At 36.5% G+C, this 22,020-nt stretch overlaps 1 protein-coding gene across 1 annotated transcript in view; it reads right to left on the bottom strand.

Annotated features, from left to right (window-relative positions):
- BAZ1A (bromodomain adjacent to zinc finger domain 1A) overlaps positions 1–22,020 on the bottom strand; it is an 89,993-nt gene that overhangs the window by 48,599 nt on the left and 19,374 nt on the right. The window contains exons 3-4 of the mRNA XM_068546232.1: positions 8,060–8,203; positions 5,404–5,505 (exon numbers count right to left, since the gene is read on the bottom strand). Of these exons, the coding sequence (XP_068402333.1) occupies positions 5,404–5,505; positions 8,060–8,203 (246 nt within the window). The remainder of the gene's footprint in view (positions 1–5,403; positions 5,506–8,059; positions 8,204–22,020) is intronic.

The raw sequence follows: 22,020 nt of genomic DNA, 5'->3' as shown, positions 1-22,020 counted from the left end.
TGGAAAGGTTCTGGAAAGAAAGCAAATGTTTCAACTGAATTTAAAGTATTCCTTTCAAGAAAAAGCCAGGTTAAAAGCTTCTATGAGTAAACAAACAATATAGGAGTTTTTAAGTAGTAGCCCTCCCCCAAATATATATTCTTTTCCTAAACTACAGGAAGGACTATACGAATAAAAGGATCTGAAAAAGGATCCCAGCACCATACAGTAGCTGAGAAGGTAATTATCTTTTGACTATTGACTAAATATACTAGTCCTCAAGAAATGTATTGTCCTACCTGGCACGTATTAGCCATATATATATATTTTTTAAAGACTTTTTTGATGTGGACAGTTTTTAAAGTCTTTACTGAATTTGTTACTATATTGCTTCTGTTTTATATTTTTGGTTTTTTTGGCCAAGAGGCTTGTGGGATCTTAGCTCCTGGACCAGGGATTGAACCCGCACCCCCTGCATTGGAAGGTGAAGTTTTAACTGCTGGACCACCAGGGAAAGTCCCTGTTTTGTTTTTTTTGTTTTTTTTGAATAAATGAAATTAAAATTAAAACTTCAGTTCCTCATTATTACTAGCCACATTTCCACCATACTGGACACCACACATATAACCTTTCTATCATTGCATAAAGTGCTACTTGTCAGAGCTACTCTATCATATCAAGTCTTCCTTACAGGAATATTAACATTTCTTTATTATAGGAACAGTATTATCTTTTTTTTTTTTTTGGCATCCATAACTCAAATACTTCCTCTTTTCCATATTATGTGAAGCATATTCCAGACACCGTATTATTTCATCTGTAAGTTTTTCAGTATGTATCTTTAAAAGAGAGTAGCTCTTTAAAAAATATAACCACCAAAGCATTATGTAAAATATTATAAATTAGTAACAATAATTCCTTAATATCATCAAATGTCCTTTCAGTGTTCAGATTTAGTTGTTTTGCTTCGTTTGTACAGTTAGTATATTTGAATCAAGATCCATATAAGGTCTGCATATTATGATGGGTTGATCTGTCTCTGAAGGTTCCCCTCTACCTCTTTTTTTTTTTTTTAACGTTTTTATTGGAGTATAATTGCTTTACAATGGTGTGTTAGTTTCTGCTTTATAACAAAGTGAATCAGTTATACATATACATATATCCCCATATCTCTTCCCTCTTGTGTCTCCCTCCCTCCCACCCTCCTTACCCCACCCTTCTAGCTGGTCACAAAGCACCGAGCTGATCTCCCTGTGCTATGCGACTGCTTCCCACTAGCTATCTATTTTACATCTGGTGGTGTATATATGTCCATGCCACTCTCTCACTTTGTCCCAGCTTACCCTTCCTCCTCACCGTGTCCTCAAGTCCATTCTCTAGTAGGTCTGCATCTTTATTCCTGTCTTGCCCCTAGGTTCTTCATGACCATTTTTTTTTTCTTTTAGATTCCATATATATGTGTTAGCATACGGTATTTGTTTTTCTCTATCTGACTTACTTCACTCCGTATGACAGACTCTAGGTCCATCCACCTCACTACAAATAACTCAATTTCGCTTCTTTTTATGGTTGAGTAACATTCCATTGTATATATGTGCCCCATCTTCTTTATCCATTCATCTGTCGATGGACACTTAGGTTGCTTCCATGTCCTGGCTATTGTAAATAGAGCTGCAGTGAACATTGTGGTACATGACTCTTTTTGAATTATGGTTTTCTCAGGGTATATGCCCAGTAGTGGGATTGCTGGGTCGTATGGTAGTTCTATTTGTAGTTTTTTAAGGAACCTCCATACTGTTCTCCATAGTGGCTGTATCAATTTACATTCCCACCAACAGTGCAAGAGGGTTCCCTTTTCTCCACACCCTCTCCAGCATTTATTATTTGTAGATTTTTTGGTCATGGCCATTCTGACCAGTGTGAGATGATGCTGCATTGTAGTTTTGACTTGCATTTCTCTAATGATTAATGATGTTGAGCATTCTTTCATGTGTTTGTTGGCAATCTGTACATCTTCTTTGGAGAAATGTCTATTTAGGTCTTCTGCCCGTTTTTGGATTGGGTTGTTTGTTTTTTTGATATTGAGCTGCATGAGCTGCTTGTAAATTTTGGAGATTAATCCTTTGTCAGTTGCTTCATTTGAAAATATTTTCTCCCATTCTGAGGGTTGTCTTTTCGTCTTGTTTATGGTTTCCTTTGCTGTACAAAAGCTTTTAAGTTTCATTAGGTCCCATTTGTTTATTTTTGTTTTTACTTCCATTTTTCCAGGAGGTGGGTCAAAAAAGGGTCTTGCTGTGATTTATGTCATAGAGTGTTCTGCCTATGTTTTCCTCCAAGGGTTTGATAGTGTCTGGCCTTACATTTAGGTCTTTAATCCATTTTGAGTTTATTTTTGTGTATGGTGTTAGGGAGTGTTCTAATTTCATTCTTTTACATGTAGCTGTCCAGTTTTCCCAGCACCACTTATTGAAGAGGCTGTCTTTTCTCCATTGTATATTCTTGCTTCCTTTATCAAAAATAAGGTGACCATATGTGCATGGGTTTATCTCTGGGTTTTCTATCCTGTTCCATTGATCTGTATTTCTGTTTTTGTGCCAGTACCATACTGTCTTGATTACTGTAGCTTTGTGGTTTAGTCTGAAGTCCGGGAGCCTGATTCCTCCAGCTCCGTTTTTCTTTCTCAAGATTGCTTTGGCTGTTCGGGGTCTTTTGTGTTTCCATACAAATCGTGAAATTTTTTGTTCTAGTTCTGTGACAAATGTCAGTGGTAGTTTGATAGGGATTGCATTGAATCTGTAGATTGCTTTGGGTGGTATAGTCATTTTCACAATGTTGATTCTTCCAATCCAAGAGCATGGTATATCTCTCCATCTATTTGTATCATCTTTAATTTCTTTCATCAGTGTCTTATAATTTTCTGCATACAGGTCTTTTGTCTCCTTAGGTAGGTTTATTCCTAGGTATTTTATTCTTTTTTTTGCAATGGTAAATGGGAGTGTTTCCTTAATTTCTCTTTCAGATTTTTCATCATTAGTGTGTAGGAATGCAAGAGATTTCTGTGCATGAATTTTGTATCCTGCTACTTTACTAAATTCATTGATTAGCTCTAGTAGTTTTCTGGTAGCATCTTTAGGATTCTCTATGTATAGTATCATGTCATCTGCAAACAGTGACAGCTTTACTTCTTCTTTTCCGATTTGGATTCCTTTTATTTCTTCTTCTTCTCTGACTGCTGTGGCTAAAACTTCCAAAACTATGTTGAATAATAGTGGTGAGAGTGGGCAACCTTGTCTTGTCCCTGATCTTAGTGGAAATGGTTTCAGTTTTTCACAATTGAGGATGATGTTGGCTGTGGGTTTGTCATATATGGCCTTTATTATGTTGTGGTAAGTTCCCTCTATGCCTACTTTCTGGAGGGTTTTTATCATAAATCGGTGTTGAATTTTGTTGAAAGCTTTCTCTGCATCTATTGAGATGATCATATGGTTTTTCTCCTTCGATTTGTTAATATGGTGTATCACATTGATTGATTTGCGTATGTTGAAGAATCCTTGCATTCCACTTGATCATGGTGTATGATCCTTTTAATGTTCTGTTGCATTCTGTTTGCTAGTATTCTGTTGAGGAGTTTTGCATCTATGGAACAGTATTATCTTTTGGTGTTAACAAAGAGCTGCAAGTCATTTAAGTCTTCTATTATCAAGTATAACTTTCCACCTTATAATTCTTTGCCTCACCAATTAAGAAGAAAATGAGTTAATACAACTGAAACCAAGATCTAGCAGAATTATATTTACAGTATAAGTCAAAAAGTAAATAGAAAAGTGAAAAATATTAAATAGGGAATTACATTACATAAAAAACATATCTTGAACTAAAACCAAAAAAAAAAAAAGGAAAAAACTCAACAGTGAATAAGGAAAACATTGGTTGTCTCATCTATGCTATTCATTAGCCCATAAACTGAATAAATTCAAAAGTTTGAATAATTCATGAGCATTATCTTGGAAATGCTATTTTTCAATATACAATAAAGTGGAGAATGCTCCAGAGATCTTACATTAATGATAGGCCCCCAAAAACAAACAAAAAACTGCACAGACCCATACAGTTTATAGAAAGTAATATACCTGACTCAGGATCCACTCAATATTTATAATATTGTTATCACTTTTCTTTGGACTCATGAGTATATGGGTGGGGGGGGGGCAACAGGGATGAGAGAATAAATAAAATTATTTTACATAAACAAAATGCAAGACTGATTCCTAGGTGGCAAGTTGATAGTTGGCTGACGATGTCAACTACTTACTTTCAGGTGACTAAGAGACTAACCTCAACAGGCAACAACAGGGATTTTCCTAAAATATATCAATGTAACCTAGAGCCAGTTCTTTTAAATATTAACCATTCAGTACTTCTCTTTCTCTTTTTATTTTTTTATTTTTTAAATTTTATTGAAGTATAGTTGATTTACAATGTTGTGTTAATTTCTGCTGTACAGCAAAGTGATTTGGTTATACATATATATACATTCTTTTTCATATTCTTTTCCATTATGGTTTATCACAGGATATTGAATATATTTCCCCGTGCTATACAGTAGGACCTTGTTGTTTACCCATTCTATACATAACAGATGTATAGAATGCAAAGCATCTACTTATCCCAAACTCCCAATCCATCCCTCCCCCATCCCCCTCCCCCTTGGCAACCACAAGTCTGTTCTCTATGTCTGAGTCTGTTTTTGTTTTGTAGACAAGTTCATTTGTGTCATATTTTAGATTCCACATATAAGAGATATCACATGATGTTTGTCTTTCTCTGTCTGACAATTCACTTAGTATGATAATCTCTAGGTCCATCCATGTTGCTGCAAATGGCATTATTTCATTCTTTTTTATGGCTGAGTAGTATTCCATTGTATATATATATACCACATCTGCTTTATCCATTCATCTGTCAAAGGACATTTAGGTTGTTTCATGACTACCTCTATCTTTTGATTAGGTCACAAACAGGAATTTTTAAACATACTCATTTTTTATTAGTTAACTTCCTCAGAAATGGGCAGAGACTGATCAGATGTTTGTGTCTAATGAACATAATATTACAAATGTGATGTATTTCTAAGCACCAGGTTTCTCAGCTTTGAAAACTGAGTTCTCTCATGAGAAGTGCTTCATAAATAGAATCCTTCTTAATTTTTTAGATGTGAAGACTATTTGGAGTTAGTTACTAAACTAGACAAAGGGATCATGGTTCATTAGGAATCACATTATCAGTCTATGAGCATATAAATATACATGTATTTTAAAAAGGGAAGCAATCACTCGCTACTACCCATTTGTTCTACAGCAAATCTCCTTAACTGAACATAATTATTCTACTTTAAACCACCATACAGAAGATATGGAATTTTACCTGATTTGTGTTGCTTTAACAATAGCACACTCATACAATTCTTTTTTAGTGGGTTGCACCTTGTACTTGAATAATAAGGGATCGATTGTATCTTTCTTCTTCCTAAAAAGAGCAAAGACACAAAATAAATTAATAATTTGTTTGGGGGACTTCCCTGGTGGTGCAGTGGTTAAGAATCCGCCTGCCAATGCAGGGGACATGGGTTCGATCCCTAGTCCAGGAAGATCCCACATGCCGCAGAGCAACTAAGCCCGTGTGCCACAACTACCGAGCCTGCGCCCTGGAGTCCATGCACTGCAACTACAGAGCCCACGCGCTACAATTACTGAAGCCCACGTGCCTAGAGCCCATGCTCTGCAACAAGAGAAGCCACCGTAATGAGAAGCCCACGCACCGCAACGAAGAGTAGCTCCGCAACTAGAGAAAGCCCACACGCAGCAACAGAGACCCAACGCAGCCAAAAATAAATTAAAAATTTAAAACAAAAATTTGTTTGGAAACATGATATTTTACATGAAATCTAGTTTCTAAGGACATACTATAACAGAATCTAATGCATTTTAATTTTAATTATGATTTTATAAGTTACTGATATGCCTCACTATTTTATTAGCCAAAATAGTACAAAGCACTATTTTATGTTTGGTAGCTACTTTAATTACTCATTCAATAAAATTTCCTTGGGTGAAGAAATTAACTCCAGATGAATAAGCAGACTATCCAGTTTAGGTTAGATAAATTTATCAACAAACAAATAGCTCTTGGATTTACTTTTAAACCTTTTTTAGCTATGTAATCCAAGAGCAAAAGTGGAGATAATGCAGTTTACCCTGTTTCAAGAACTAGCAAAGAGGCTACACATTTAATTTCCACCCCTACCAATTTCTCATTTTTTCTTCTCTTTTGAGGGTATATTCATTCATTCATCCATCCATTCACTAAATAGTTAAGAGCCTACAATGTGCCAAATACTGAAGAATAAGGATTCACTGGTGAACAAAATAGAAATACAGTGGGGAGACAAACAAAACAGACAACAGGGTAGGTGGTAAGTGCTATGAAGGGAATAGAGTGCAGAGTGAAAGGTCTCTATTTCATATAGGGTGATGATCCCTGATAAATTGACCAGGTAGGCCTTCCAAGAAGTTGACATTTAAGCAGAGATCTGAAAAAAATGTGGGAGCAACCCATGAAAAAACTCTTGGGGAAATGAGTTTTTAAAGGAAGAAAGAAAAAGAGTGTGTAAAGGTCCTGAGGGGGAAGCATGCATGGTTTGCACAAGAAGCAGAATAAACAGGGAGAAAAAGAGGAAGGTTCAGTCAGAGAGGCAGCAGCAGGGCCAGACTACGGGTTACCATTAAGGGCTTTCAATTTTACTCTAAGTAAAGACACCAGAGGAGGGACTTCCCTGGTGGCGCAGTGGTTGGGAATCCACCTGCCAATGCAGGGGACATGGGTTTGATCCCTAGTCCGGGAAGATCCCACATGCCTCAGAGCAACTAAGCCCATGTGCCACAACTACAGAGCCCGCGCGCCACAACTACTGAGCTCAAGCAGTCCAACTCAAGTAGTGCAACTACTGAGGCTCGCGCGCCTAGAGCCCATGCTCCGCAACTACCGAGGCCACCACGATTGAGGAGTCCGCACACCATAACAAAGAGCGGTCCCCGCTCGCTGCAACTAGAGAAAGCCCTCACGCAGCAGTGAAGACCCAACACAACCAAAAATAAATAAATTAATTTTAAAAAAAAAGAAAAAAGACATCACAGGATTCTGAATAATGGGGTGATAATGATTTAACTTACACTTCAGAAGGATCATTCTGGCTGGGATGAGGGGGACAGAGTGCAAACAGGGATACCAGTTAGAAAGCTAATGCAATAAAACTAAGTGAGAAAAATGTTGGCAGTACAGACTAAGAGGGTAGTGGTGGCAGTAGAGGAAAGTGGTTAGATTCTGGAAAAGCTGCCTCTGTGAATGCAATCGTATATGTAAAGGGGATATAAATGGGGGTTATAGAGAAGAAAATGATATAAAGGATGATAAAGAGAAGCATTGGGCAATTGGGTAATGAAAGTAAGATACAGTCAAAGTGATATAAATACAGTACACACACTGCAGACAGTGCCAATCTATATGGATTTATATGATTTTTCTCCAAGAGCACTCAGCTGACCAAAGCTGTCAATTGACTAAATCTCAGAAACTTACAGTTTCTTTACTATATGCACCATAAAGTGAATAATAAAGGACAGAATGAATTTTCCCAGGTAAACAGAAGTGGAATGTATAACTGAATGAAGTGAGCTTCAATTGTTCTTGAGCAGCTGACTAGAATTAACTAGGTAAGTTTCAGTTTTTGCAAATTCTAAGGTGTTGTTGAACCATATTGTTTAGATGCATAGTATACCAGTGTATGACTAGAAAGGAAGAGAAAAAATTATTTCAATGGGATATCAGTACCCAATCTGACATACATACATACTTACTTAAATAAATAAATACATACATACATACATACTTATTTATTTAGGCTGTGCCACATGGCTTGTGGGATCTCAGTTCCCCGACCAGGGATGGAACCCGGGCCTTTGGCAGTGAAAGCGTGGACAGCCAGGGAATTCATACATTTTAAAAATTATTAAAAATCACTTACCCATTTTGAAAAGAACTGTTTTGTGTTTCTGAATCATCACTATCACTGATGATAATAGTTTCTCCATCTATATTGCTGACATGTCCATTAGCAAAACCATTTTGGTGTGATGGAGGGAGGACTTCCAAAATCCTACACTGTAACCTGAAAGAAAATGATACATTTAAAAATGCAAATCATTTGATATTTTATAATCAAACATTTCAGAGCAATCTATTTTGAACAAATGAAAAGCAATTTTGTAGAAACTATGGCTGATTACTATAACCAATTTAATAAAAGAGAAAATCTGTAACATCCAATTTAAGTAAAGGTTAGCTATGATTTAACACAATACAAGACTATTTTAAAAATCAATTTATCACGATTCTTGGCAATTATATTCATCACTAAAGTTACTGTTTAGAAATCAAATACTGGCATAATATCTCATTATACAGATTAGGCCTTACAAGAGTTTTTCAAAGCATTCAATATTTTAAATTCTCAAATTCTCCTGATCGTAACCTTTTTTATTCTCTTTGTAACTTATATTGTGATTTCTGATCTCTGGAAAGCTTCCTATTCACTAACTCTACCCTATTTTGGCTTCCCTTACCTCTGCCTGTTGTGTCTGGATTTTATAGGCTGCAATTTCAGACTCACTCACCACAACTGAAATATTTCCCAATCTCATTTTTACTGTGCCGATTTTCAATTGATAAATAATTTAAATTTGCTATAGCCATACAATGGAACATTATTCAGCAAAAAACAGGAATGAAATACTGATGCACTCTATAGTATGGATAAACCTTTAAAACATTATGGTAAATTAAAGAAACCAGATGGAAAAGGCCATATAATATATGACTCCAGGGACTTCCCTGGTGGCACAGTGGTTAAGAATCCGCCTGCCAATGCAGGGGACATGGGTTCGATCCCTGGTCCAGGAAGATCCCACATGCCGTGGAGCAACTGAGCCCCTGTGCCACAACTACCGAGCCTGAGCTCTAGAGCCCACGAGCCACAACTACTGAGCCTGCATGCTGCAACTACTGAAGCTCACGCGCCTAGAGCCCGTGCTCCACAACAAGAGAAGCCACAGCAATAAGAAGCCCATGCACTGCAATGAAGAGTAGCCCCCCGCTCGCCGCAACTAGAGAAAGTCGGAACGCAGCAACGAAGACCCAACGCAGCCAAAAATCGATCAATAAATAAATTTTTAAAAATTAAAAAAAAAAAAAGATTCCATTTATATGAAATATCCAGAATAGGGAAATCCATAGAGACAGAAAGTAGACGAGTGGTTACAAGTAGTTTGCTCTTTTGCCTACATGTTTTCAAAATAAATTTTTGCATTTACAGCCAAAACAGAATCATACAATTCCAGAAAGACAAACAGTATACTTAGAGCTGATTCATTTTGGGAAGCTGGTGAATTTTTACAAGGTAATTGCACTTATTTTCATTAGTGTACATTTTAGCGTATGCTTGCTTATATTCTCCTTTAGGAGAACACCTTTAGTATCCCCAACAAAGTCTAATATTGCTATTAGGCACAGAGAAAATCAGGACCATGGATTTCCTGCTAGGAACTTTGCACTATACACAAATAGAAGAAACCAACTGGTTCCACAGCACCCTGAGGTTTAAGAATCAACAAAATGTAGACTATGTGGGTGAATCTAAAACTCTCAAAGCATCTTATCCTCCCCCCTCAACTCACTTCCTCTCACTCTGAGACTTATAAACATTCAATTAAAAGTATCATATGTGGGGACTTCCCTGGTGACGCAGTGGTTAAGAATCTGCCTGCCAATGCAGGGGACACGGGTTCGAGCCCTGGTCCAGGAAGATCCCACATGCCGCGGAGCAACAAAGCCCATGTGCCACAACTGCTGAGCCTGCGCTCTAGAGCCCATGCTCTGCAACAAAGAGAAGCCACCGCAATGAGAAGCCCGCGCACCGCAACAAAGAGAAGCCCCTGATCACCGCAACTAGAGAAAGCCCACGTGCAGCAACGAAGACCCAATGCAGCCAAAAATAAATAAATAAATAAATAAATAAATAAAATTTTTTTAAAAAGTATCATATATGACTCCTTAATAATTTGCTCCTAAAAAAAGAATTGAGAAAAGAGAGAAAAGACTCAAATTACTAAAACCAGAAGTAAAGTTGGAAAAGATTGTAAGAGAATACCATGGACAACTATATGCTGACAAACTGGATAACCTAGATGAAATGGACAAATTCTTAGAAACACACAAATTGACTCAAGAAGAAATAGAAAATCTAAATGGATCTGTAACTATTAAGAGGGTTGAATCAGTAATCAAAAATATCCCAACAAAGAAAAGCCCAGGACCAGATGGCTTCATTGGTGAGTTCTACCAAACTTCTAAAGAATTAATACCAATTTTTCTTAAAATCTTCCAAAAGATTGAAAAGGAGAGAACAGTTCTTAACTCATAAGGCCAGCATTACCCTGATACACAAACCAGACAAAGATATGGCAACACATATAAAGAACTCTTAAAACTCAAAAAAAAGAGAAAAAAATCCAATTCAAAAATGGGCAAAGGACCTAAATAGACACTTCTCCAAAAAGGATACAAATGGCAATAAGCACATGAAAAAAATGCTCAGCATCATTAGTCATAAAGGGAATGCAAAATCAAAACTGCAATGAAATACCATTTCATACCCACTAAGATGGCTATTATTAAAAAATATGGAAAATAAAGAGTGTTGGGGAGGATATAGATATTGGAACCCTCATGCATTACTGGTGGGGATGTAAAATGGTGCAGCTGCTGTGGAAAACAATATGGCAGTTCCTAAAAAAAATTAAACACACAATTATCATATGACTCAGCAATTCCCCTTCTATGTATATACCCAAAAGAACTGAAAATAGGAACTCAACAGACACTTGTACACCAACGTTCATAATGACATTATTCACAATAGCCAGAACGCAGAAACAACTCAAGTATCTATCAACAAATGAACAGACTAAAAGATGTGGTATATACCCAACAATGGAATAGTATTCAACCATAAAAAGGGATGAAATTCTGATACATGCTACAATACAGATGAACCTTGAAAACATTATACTCAGTGAAATAAGCCAAACACACAAAAAAACAAATATTGTATGAATCCACTTACATGAGGTATCTAGAATAGGCAAATTCATGGAGACGTAAAGTAGAATAAAGGTTACCAGGGGCAGGAAGGAGGGAGAAATGGGGAGTTATTGCTTAATGGGTACAGAGTTTCTGTTTGGGATGATGAAAAAGTTCTTGAAATAGTAGTGATGGTTACACAACACTGTGAATGTACTTACTGCCACTTAATTATACACTTAAAAATGACTACAATGGTAAAGTTCATGTTTATGTACCACAATTAAAAAAAAATTTTTTTTTGTCCTAAGAGTAAAGCTGAAGAAGGCCCAATTACCAAGCCTACATTGGTAGCAAATGGAAATGGTGTCAAAAGAACTGCAGGCTAACTTTCGCCACTGGCTGACAGAAATAAACCAGTGTTTCTAAAGAGGAACAACTATAGGAAATTATATCAGGCAATTATGTAGTCTAATGGTTAAAAGGTTCTGTAATTTAGTGACATGAACTGCACGAAAATAAGGAAGGAATCAAATGGACCCACTTTTGAAGGGCCTAGGTATGACATCCAGGGATTATATGGCTCAGGGTTCCAGGAGGTGATAAAGGAAGCTTTTCAGTGAACCTGTGACAAGGTTCTTCAAGTTAGAAAAAGAGATAGTTTTCACTTGGCAGAGTCCAGGTGAGTGCCCCTAAGTGGCAGTAGTGGTTGTCATCAGAGAAAAGGTAAACGGGTCTACGCTGGGCACAGGAATGGTTGGTGTGGTGCCTAAAATGGTCTGACAATCCATTGAAGGGAATAGACTATGATCCCAGTAGGGCCCACAGAGCTACAATAATTTAAGAACTAATTCATTTAAAACTAACAGAAAATTAACAGAAATACAATTCTCTGATAGAGGAATAAGGGAGAAGGAAACCAGTACAGCTTAGAGACATTGTCTATAATGTAGTAAATGTTTTATATATAAATTATCCTAGTTATTTTCAATGCTACTATTAACTTTGTACCACACCCAAACCACAGGTCAATTCTTGCTAATCTAATCAAGGCTAGGCCTCTCACTGGTGCTTAGCTAAACTTCAGTTAACCGCAAGATGTCAGGTCAACACGTTCTAACAGATTTCCAAAGAGACTTAGTCTATGTCTTTCAAATCCACTTGCTGCAATTTCTTGGTTCTAGGGAGTCCAAAGAAGATTGGGGTGTAAAAAAGGTTAAAGAATCACGAATTAAAACCCAGCTAGTGGGTCTTGGAGAGTACAGAAACTCTAAATTAATGTTATGCTCCATTCTTTGAGGACAGAGTGGAGGCTGACAATCAAAGAAAGGTCCTTATTATGATTAGCGTTCCTGTGTGCCAGATAAGTATATCACTTTCACATATTTCTCTCGTCGTATCAACTCTGCAAGGTACACGAAAAGTAGATGAAATTCAGGGTCAGAGAAGTTAAAGCATTTGTTTATGGTCACACAACCAGTAACGGTACAGCCAAAACTTTAACTATTTGACTCTGAAGCCCATATGTTTTCTAATCTCCCACTCTACTACTGGAGTTGAGGGGTAACACAACACTATATTGACCCAAGGGTATTTCAGAGCTTTAAGTCCAGGTAGTCAAGAGGCACTTTTGGAGCCTCTCCGAAACACATTTCAAACTTAAACATATTTCAGAGTGAAAGCAAGTCTGTGGAGCAGCAGCAAGCACAGAATGAGGCTAGAGCGGAAGTTCGCCATAAACTTCTAACACTGACCAGCTAAACGTGGAAAGAGCCTTCTATGAGAATATTCTGGAATGGTATATATACATCTCCCCCCCAAAAGCTGTTTTTGTTTTAATAGTCATTTAACAATAGTTATAGTTCAATTTATATCTCAAAATACAAATTCATTAAAACAAAAGCAAATTCTAGAATTGAAACATATGCAGAATATTTACAAGGTATTTGGGCAGAAGATAAATAATTCACAGCAAAAGGAAAGAAGAAATAGAAACCTGGGGAGACCTACTTGACACAAAAGGACTGCCCCTCTCTGTTTGGGTCTCTAAAAATAGAATATGCTGAATCTATGGCATGCTTCACACCTGCTCACCTGTGCTGCCTCATTAACCTTTTATTTTCTTGTAATACAGGTGCCAAGAACATTTATTTTTAAAATGCTATGCTTGAATAATTACTTCAACTTTATAGGTAGAAACAGAGTAAACCTGCTTAATTTGAAGTTTAGAGTTAAAAAAAATTCAAGTTAAGGAGGTTAAGTGATACCTCATTTTAGGTGGCGGAAACTAGACCGCTCAACAAGTCTGCCTACTTCAAACAAAAAGACTGTGAATTATGTTGATTACTTGTCAGTGGGGAAGAAGCAGTCAGAAAACGTCGCTTTGTCTGTAACCTCTCACTTTTTAGACAAACTGATCAGAGCAGCTCAAAGAATGTTTCATTTTGAACTGTTCTGAGACTCTTTATGGACCAGAGAACCACATCTTATTATTTCTCCAGTTGGCATTTGACCTACTATAAGCCTAAATATCATAAGACAACTAGAATCATTAGATTCTTGCTAAAAACTAAATCTGTTATTAAAAGGTATACATAATACAAATAAAAATCTTTGGAAAGAAAATTCTAGATATAAGATATATGAGTTAAATCCTACATATCTCTAAAGCTTCAAACTTCTGGATATTATCAGTATACTGTTTAAACTCTTTAGTATTCAAAATTATCATCTTAAAGCTACATGAGTTAGTTTGGTTAAGGTATCAACCAAATTAATGAAAGCCTCACCAAAATACTTTAAAATTCCAATTAGTGTATTCAAATTAATAGACATTCAAAGTGTTTGTGGGCTCAGCTTTATGTTGATCTGACATACTGATGCCAACAGAGATGATAACCTCGTGAGGAGGCAAGACAAACACACGCAGATCAGAGAAAACAAAACATTAAATATAATGAAAAGCCACCACAGACTTAGCAGCAAGTGACTTCTGTTTCAAAATGATAATAGTATTTCAGAACACTTAACTTGCCTCAATGTGAAGGATGGATAGGAAAGGAAGAGAAGCAGGCTTCTTGCCTTTCCTCTATCTTGCTGCCATCCTGAACAAGGAAAACAATGGTCACAACCTTGGGATGACAGAGCAGAAAACAGGAAAAAGCCTGGGTTCCTGACAACTTTGTAGACCTGCCCTAACACTACAACTTAAGTACTTAGTTCTACATGAGAGAAATTTCTATTTTGTTAATGTCCCTAAAATTTTTCCTATTATAGGCACCCAAGTCAAATTCCAGCTGAGGAAAAGCAATATAAGCAATCTATTAGGTATACTAGATATTTTTATTAAACAGTAATCAGTTTATAACCTGATCTATGTTAAATTTATTTTGAGTCAGAGTACTGCATTCTTCAACTCAGCCAAAAATGCTGAATAAGATTTTCAAACTTGAAAGTTACCAAGTCACTGGCAATACAGATTTTTCAAGTCATATTTGTTTCAGAAAACAAAGTCTGAAGTAGAAAAATAAATTTAACAATCTATGATTTGTGGGTGTGGCATAAAAGAGCAATATGAGGGATCCCTGCAGTGACAGAAATATTCTGAACCATGACTATATTAATGTCAATATCCTGGTTGTGATACTGTACCGCTGGGGGAAATTCTGTATTATTTTACAACTCTGTGTGATTCTAGTTATCTCAAAATAGAAAGTTTAGTTTAAAAATGCTAATGATAAACATTAGGAAAATATTAACTCCAATTAAAAGCATACATTTCACATCACGGGGGAAAAAAATCAATAAAAAGACGAAAGTAATGTATATGTATCACTAAAAAGCTACAGTAAATAATGACACTGTAGTTTTGGCAGGATAGCCATACAGCTCAATAGAAGGGAGTCCAGAAATAGACCCAAAATTCCATTTATATTCATATTCTGGAAGGGTCAAAATTATAAGGACAGTAAACAGATCAGTGGTTGCTAGAGTCTAGAAGGTGAGGGCAAGGGGTGACTACAAAGAGGCACAAAGGTCACTGGAGGGAGTATGGGTTCGATCCCTGGTTGGGGAACTAAGACCCTGCAAGCCATAGTAAAAATGTGTGATGGGTTACACGACTATGCATCAAAAGTCAGAGTCAGAGCTATACAATAAAAAGGATAAATTATATCCTAAGAAAGTAATGTACTTTAATTAAGCTTTATTAATTTAGATTACTTAGGATAAAGACCTATCTGAATGTAAGTTATTTAATTTAAATTATCCCTTAACTTAAAAGTAAAACATTTATTCCTTTTCTTAAAACAATATATACGAAAATGGCTAACTGAAGTAGGTCTACTTGTTAGAACTTATTGAAGTATAGATGGGTCCTGCTATACTTATCAGAAGACTAGCCAGAGAGTTCTCTGTAATGCAAAAACTCCATAAAGGGAGTCCTTTTCTATAATTTGTTTCCATTTCAACTATAAACATAATAACAATTCATCTTAAAATCCCTATTTTTCATGGAAGAAGTTCAATATATTGGTGTTCTCTCTTACAACGTGAGATAACCAAATCAAATAAAGTCAGATGATTTCTGTACATCAAAATACAGTGCATAGGGCTTCCCTGGTGGTGCAGTGGTTAAGAATCCGCCTGCCAATGCAGGGGACACCGGTTTGAGCCCTGGTCCGGGAAGAGCCCACATGCCGCGGAGCAACTAAGCCCGTGCGCCACAACTACTGAGCTTGTGCTCTAGAGCCCGTGAGCCACAACTACTGAAGCCCGTGCGCCTAGAGCCCGTGCTCCGCAACAAGAGAAGCCACTGCAGCTAGAGAAAGCCCGCGCACAGCAACGAAGACCCAACACGGCCAAAAGTAAATAAGTTAAATAAATAAATTTATAAAAAAAAATACAGTGCACAAGTAATAACTACAAGAATTTGCAAAGAAATTATTATATAACTAACAAATTAAGATGACAAAATTATACTTATTACTTCCTGCATTCTCGAATTTTTTGAGCTGGAAGCTCAAACAAAATAGCCCAAATATTATCTATTATCCTTATGGTCAATAAGCATTCTTAATATGACAACAATGAAATCAACACGCTGACTGACTGACTGACTAGAAGTAGATAAAGAAAGATACACAAACATCTTTATAAAGATAAACGGTAAACATCAGCCCATTCTAATGGCCAATCACAGCAAATTATTAATGGAGCACTAAATTAATTTAGCATTACAGTACCTTTTATTCATTCTATTTCAATGTTAGTGATATATTCACTAGCCAAGTAAGACTTACCTATGCCCTTTTTTGCCAGTTTTATTGAGAAATAATTGACATATATCACTGTATAAGCTTAAGGCATACAGCATGATGGTTTGATTTATACATATTGTGAAATGATTACCACAATAGGTTCAGCTAACATCCAGCAACTCATATAGTTTAAAAAAAAAGAAAGAAAAGAAAAAAAATTCTCCTTGTGATGAGTATTCTTAGGATTTAATCTCAACAACTTTCCTATATATCACGTAGCAGTGTTAACTATAGTCATCATGTTGTACATTACATCCCTAGTACTTACTTATAACTGGAAGTTTGTACCTTTTGACTACCCTTCCTCCAATTCCCCTCCCCTCTATGTCCTCTTAATGTATTTATCTTATTTAGTCCTTCATTAGTCATTCATATGTATTTTACTTATCTTTGCCCTACAAATTCTATTCCTACTACCAACAGACTATATAATGTTTGAGAACAATAAGTACTAATGCTTTTCGCATATTTGATTATCTGCTTGCATCTAACACAGTGGTTTTTCAGAGAAGATACTGAATTTAATTGGCAAAAACAAAAAATGACTCAAAACTATCCCATCAAGCTTTATTTTCTTTACAGCACTAATCAGTATCTGAAATTATCCTGATTTGTGTTTTTCTCTCTTGCACTTGAATATAAGTCCCTAGTCCTTATCTTATTCACTACCCTCTTCCCAATACCTACAATAGCACTGAGCACACAATGTTTATTGAATGAATCACAAAAAAATTGGCTTTGTGTATACTTTTAAGTACTAAATCAGAATATTCCCTACCACCTCTAAGAAAAAGTCATAAGTAATTGCATTTTTCATCCCTGGAAACTGTGCCAAAAGATAGAAAAATAAATAAATAAAAGTGCTGGGACTTCCCTAGTGGTCCAGTAGTCAAGAACCCACCTTCCAAAGCAGGGGACGCGGGTTCGATCCCTGGTCGGGGAATATGCCGTGGGGCAACTAAGCCTGTGTGCCACAACTACTGAGCCCGTGTGCTCTGGAGCCCCCGCGCCACAACTAGAGAGAAACCCGAGCGCCCCAACAAAGATCTTGGCGTGCCGCAACTGAGACCCGATGCAGCCAAATAAATAAATAAAAATAAATACTTAAAAAATCCTATCAAAAAACTACATTAAAAATTTCTATTTTCCCCATGCTTGCAGTCACCTTTTGTTGCCACTAGATAGCATTCTTTCACCTGCAAGCAAAATATTTGAAAAGAAGAAAGCTTAATCAGCTCAGAATGCAGAAGTAAAATAATTAAGGCACCCTCTGATGAGTACAGCGGTTAAAAATATAAATAGCAGGAGAACCTGTTTAAATGAAGGAGCTTTTTTCCCTTTGAATCAATGATCATAAAATGATGCTGATTTTCAGACACTCAACAATATGGATCACTCAGAGTGAATGATCAAAAGCTTAATCTAACCACATTATATACAATCCTATTTGCTTCACACTTTGACAGAAATTATAAAACGCGCAAATAAAGTGAAAAGTAAATAGTGAGTAATCAATAAGTACATTCAATTTATAATCTTTCAATCCTGCTTAAGGGCTATCTTCTAGTATTTCTTTCACACTCATTCCGCCCACACAGAAGCACTGCCTGTGCTTGATAACTTCATCACTTGTGACCTTGGGCAAGTTTTAGTTAATTAAGCTCTGTGTATGAACTCCTCAACTGTAAAATGAGCAAATGAGCACCTACCACATATGGCTGTTGTGGAAATTAAATAAGATAGTATAAGTAAAAAGCTTAGAACAGTGCCTGGCATATAATAAGCTCTCAAAAGTTTACTGGTATTGTCATCATTTCCCTAAAATGACATATAGTGAACTCTGAAGAACAGTGACTGTGATGTAAGAAAATTAGGGACTGGCTACAAAAAAAGATGAGTCATCACAGCTGGCAGGCTCTTCACTTGTCCCTGACAAGCACAGGAAGGATCTAACATTTACTGAGTGCTTTATGTGCCAGGCACTATGCTGGGCTCCTAAAAAATATTAACCACTGTGACAGACTGTTACAGTTATGGCCCCCACTGAGTCACAGGCCTCCTTGATCCCCCTGCCCACACATTAACTCTGGATTTGCTCATGTGACTTGCTTTGGTCAATGGAACACTAGCAAACATGGAGCAAGCTGAGGCTTGATATGTGCTTGCACATTGGAGCTTTGCCTTCTCTTGCTGCTGGGAACTCTATTCCTACCCTGGCAACAAGTTCGGATTGGCCTCCTGAAGGATAAGAGGCCACATGAAAATACCCACCCCAGTCTGAGGCCTCAGACATGTGAGTAAGGCTAGAGTAAGCGACCTAGACAATACAGCCCCAGACAATAAGAACATTCCAGCCCACTACGGAATCATAAGACTGTTTATTGATTTAGGCCACTTAAGTTTTGGGGGTGGTCTGTTATGCAGCAAAAGCTAACTAATACAACCGCTATATGAATGTAGATATTACTTGCTTTACAGATTAGTAAAGAAGATTCCCAGAACTAGTAACTCAGTTTGGTTCCAAAGGCTTTTTCCACCATACCAAGCCACATCTACATGCCATACTCTGAGGTTCTAGATTAAAAGGGTATCTCTGGGGACTTTATTCTTTAACCCTTATTTCAGCAGTAATCTTTCCTCTCTACCAGGAGTCAGCACACTATGGCCAATGGGCCAGATTCAACTCACTGCCTGTTTTGTGTGGTCTACGAGCAAAGAATGGCTTTTACATTTTTAAATGGCTTAAAATAAAAATAAGAATATTTTGTGACATGTGAAAATAACATGGAATTCAAATTTCAGTGTTTATAAATAAAGAATTACTAGAATACAACCATGCTCATTCATTTATTGTCTATGGCTGCTTTTGCACTATAACAGCAGAGTTGGCTGGCTGTGACAGAGACCATATGGACATCGAAGTCTATAATATTTCCTATCTGGTCCTTTATTTTTTAAAAAGTGTGCCAACCTCTACTTGGAATTATTCTCTTGGCATATGTTTTTGAGTTAAACAAAGGATTTTGCCTGGCCTTTAGTGATGAGCAGACTTTTTTTGTACTTTTATCTCTCCTTTTCCTTTCATTGAAAATTATTTTAGCTTATGTCATTTCTCTTAGTTCTCTTTTAACTTTTATCTTTGGACAATCTCTGAATTTGTCTAAGAAAGGCAGATAACCCCATTTTATTTATTTATTTTTTTATACAGCAGATTCTTATTAGTTATCCATTTTATGCACTTTAGTGTATACATGTCAATCCCAATCTCCCAATTCATCCCACCACCACCCCCCCCCACCGCTTTCCCCCCTTGGTGTCTATACGTTTGTTCTCTACATCTGTGTCTCTATTTCTGCTCCAGATAACCCCATTTTAAAAATGGTTATTCAGAACCACTGTGATCTTATATTGGCTGAATGGAACAGACCATAAAGGAGGTAGAAGATGATGTAGCAGAGAGATTTTATTCAGAAGACCTCTAACTTCCCAGACCTGAACCTGTGTAATAACCACGTAGAAGTGGACTTCCCTTTTATTCCTAACAGGGATTTCAGGACAGAAGTAGCTATACATAGTCTTCTCTCTTTTGTGAGATTCGTCTCTAATATTCTCCTGCCATAGTGAACTAAGAACTTCAGGACTACTACTAGTCTACTTCACCATCCTGCTGCTAACCAGTTCAATGAGACACAAATTGAAGTAAACATTGTTTTCCTTTTATGATAGAAAAGAGGTGAACCTCAATTTACTTGCCATCCCCCATTTTTATCACTTTTCTTACTACAGTAAGACTCCCACAATAAAGACCTTAAGTCCTTGTGGAGACTCAGCTGACTCTTTGCACTTGGTATTAGTACAGAGGATCAATAAAGAGGTTGCCAGAGAAACCAACCACCCTCCTCCAACATTTACCATTCAAAAACTTTTGAGAGGCATTAGGCAGATCCTCCTAATGGCCAATGCAAATTTGAAGGTCCTTAGAACACTGAAGAAAATGAATACATTTGTATGATCAGTCTAAACTTCACTGAACTATTTTGTTAAGAATCGAGCAGTTGAATCCATACAGACATATTTACAACAGAAGCTTTATATGTTATTTGAATTAAACACCTTTAGAAAAACAAATTCATTTTCATTTATTTTTGTGACTACTTAATAGGGATTTTTAGGATATAAAAAGGGTTTCCCAGGATGGCCTCCAATTTATATTATTATACAAGTAAATAAGGATTCTAAATTTTAACTGTTCAACTTGCAACAACAATCCAGCAGTCAGTCAGGCTGTAAGTCTGGGTCTCCGATACATACAACAATATATATCTAAAGAAGACTCTAACTAGGAATTCCAAAGAAAGAACAGCTGTCCCAAATAGCCTTTTTTTTTTTCTATTAATAATTATATCATCAGCATACTAGGGTCATCAGGAACTAAAGACTGAAACAACAATTTGAGGATGTTCCTTAGGACTCTCCTTGGCTAAGAACCAGGAATTTTGACCTTAAAAGGGCAGTAGTATAAGCTGACCAACAGAAAGCCTTCTATTTGAAAGAACTACAATAAACTTAATTAATATACGTTGTTAAAAGTTATATACTATATCTGCACCTAAATAAGAAGCCTTCCTCCTCAATCCTTTCTACTAATTTATATTTTTCTCTGTCTTCAAATTTCTAGTCAAATAACCCTTTTCCAAAAACTTCTCCTTGGATTAATCCCACCTGGATCCACTCACTGATATCCAAGCATGTATGTTTAAATCAAAATAACTGTATTGTTCCTCACTTACACCTTTTATGTTCATCTTATCTCCTCAATATATTTAGTATTTCCCTTTGTCCTCAACATTAATGCATTTTAATTAATTATGATGCACTAATATAATTTAGGTTAGCAATACAAAAAGGAGCTCAAAGATTAAAAAGTCCATTTTCTCATTTCCAATTCTAATATATAATAAGTACCCCTACTCCCTATATTTTAGGCTTTTATGCTAATTTTCTTTTATTCATTAGACTAAAGTGCTTGAAGCATTCCACCAATGCAACATAGAAAGCCACAGGGAATACACCTTGATATCTGAATAGATAAGAGCTCTAGGTGGCTGGTCTCTATTTGATGCCAAAATTGATATCAGTTTGTAAGATTAAAAAGAATTTCATAATCTTCATTTTACAAGGCAGTTCTAAAAACAATACTGAACTGTAGTCTCTTATGCTTCTTGACTAGATAGCATTTCTAAATGTTAAATCTAAATAGTATGGGGATAATATTTGGGAAAATCTAGCTATCAGTGAAACTCCGGTGCAAATCCAATTCTGCTATTGTATTGATTTAACCTACATTGGAGAAAAGGTCTGTTATTAAGTCATAGGTCAGAGATTATGTGGAAGAAAATGCAGTTCATTATTTTCAAAGAGCAAATTCACACAGGGCTAACAAAAGGACTAACTTTCTCCATCCTCAGAAAAAGGCAATATTCCAAGTAAGCTTTTTAGAAACACACAGTTTAGCGAGTTTATGCAAAAC

The sequence above is a fragment of the Eschrichtius robustus genome, chromosome 1, assembly GCF_028021215.1.
Source record: "Eschrichtius robustus isolate mEscRob2 chromosome 1, mEscRob2.pri, whole genome shotgun sequence".
NCBI classification, from domain to species: Eukaryota; Metazoa; Chordata; class Mammalia; order Artiodactyla; family Eschrichtiidae; genus Eschrichtius; species Eschrichtius robustus.
This window is presented reverse-complemented; position numbering and strand designations above follow the sequence as displayed.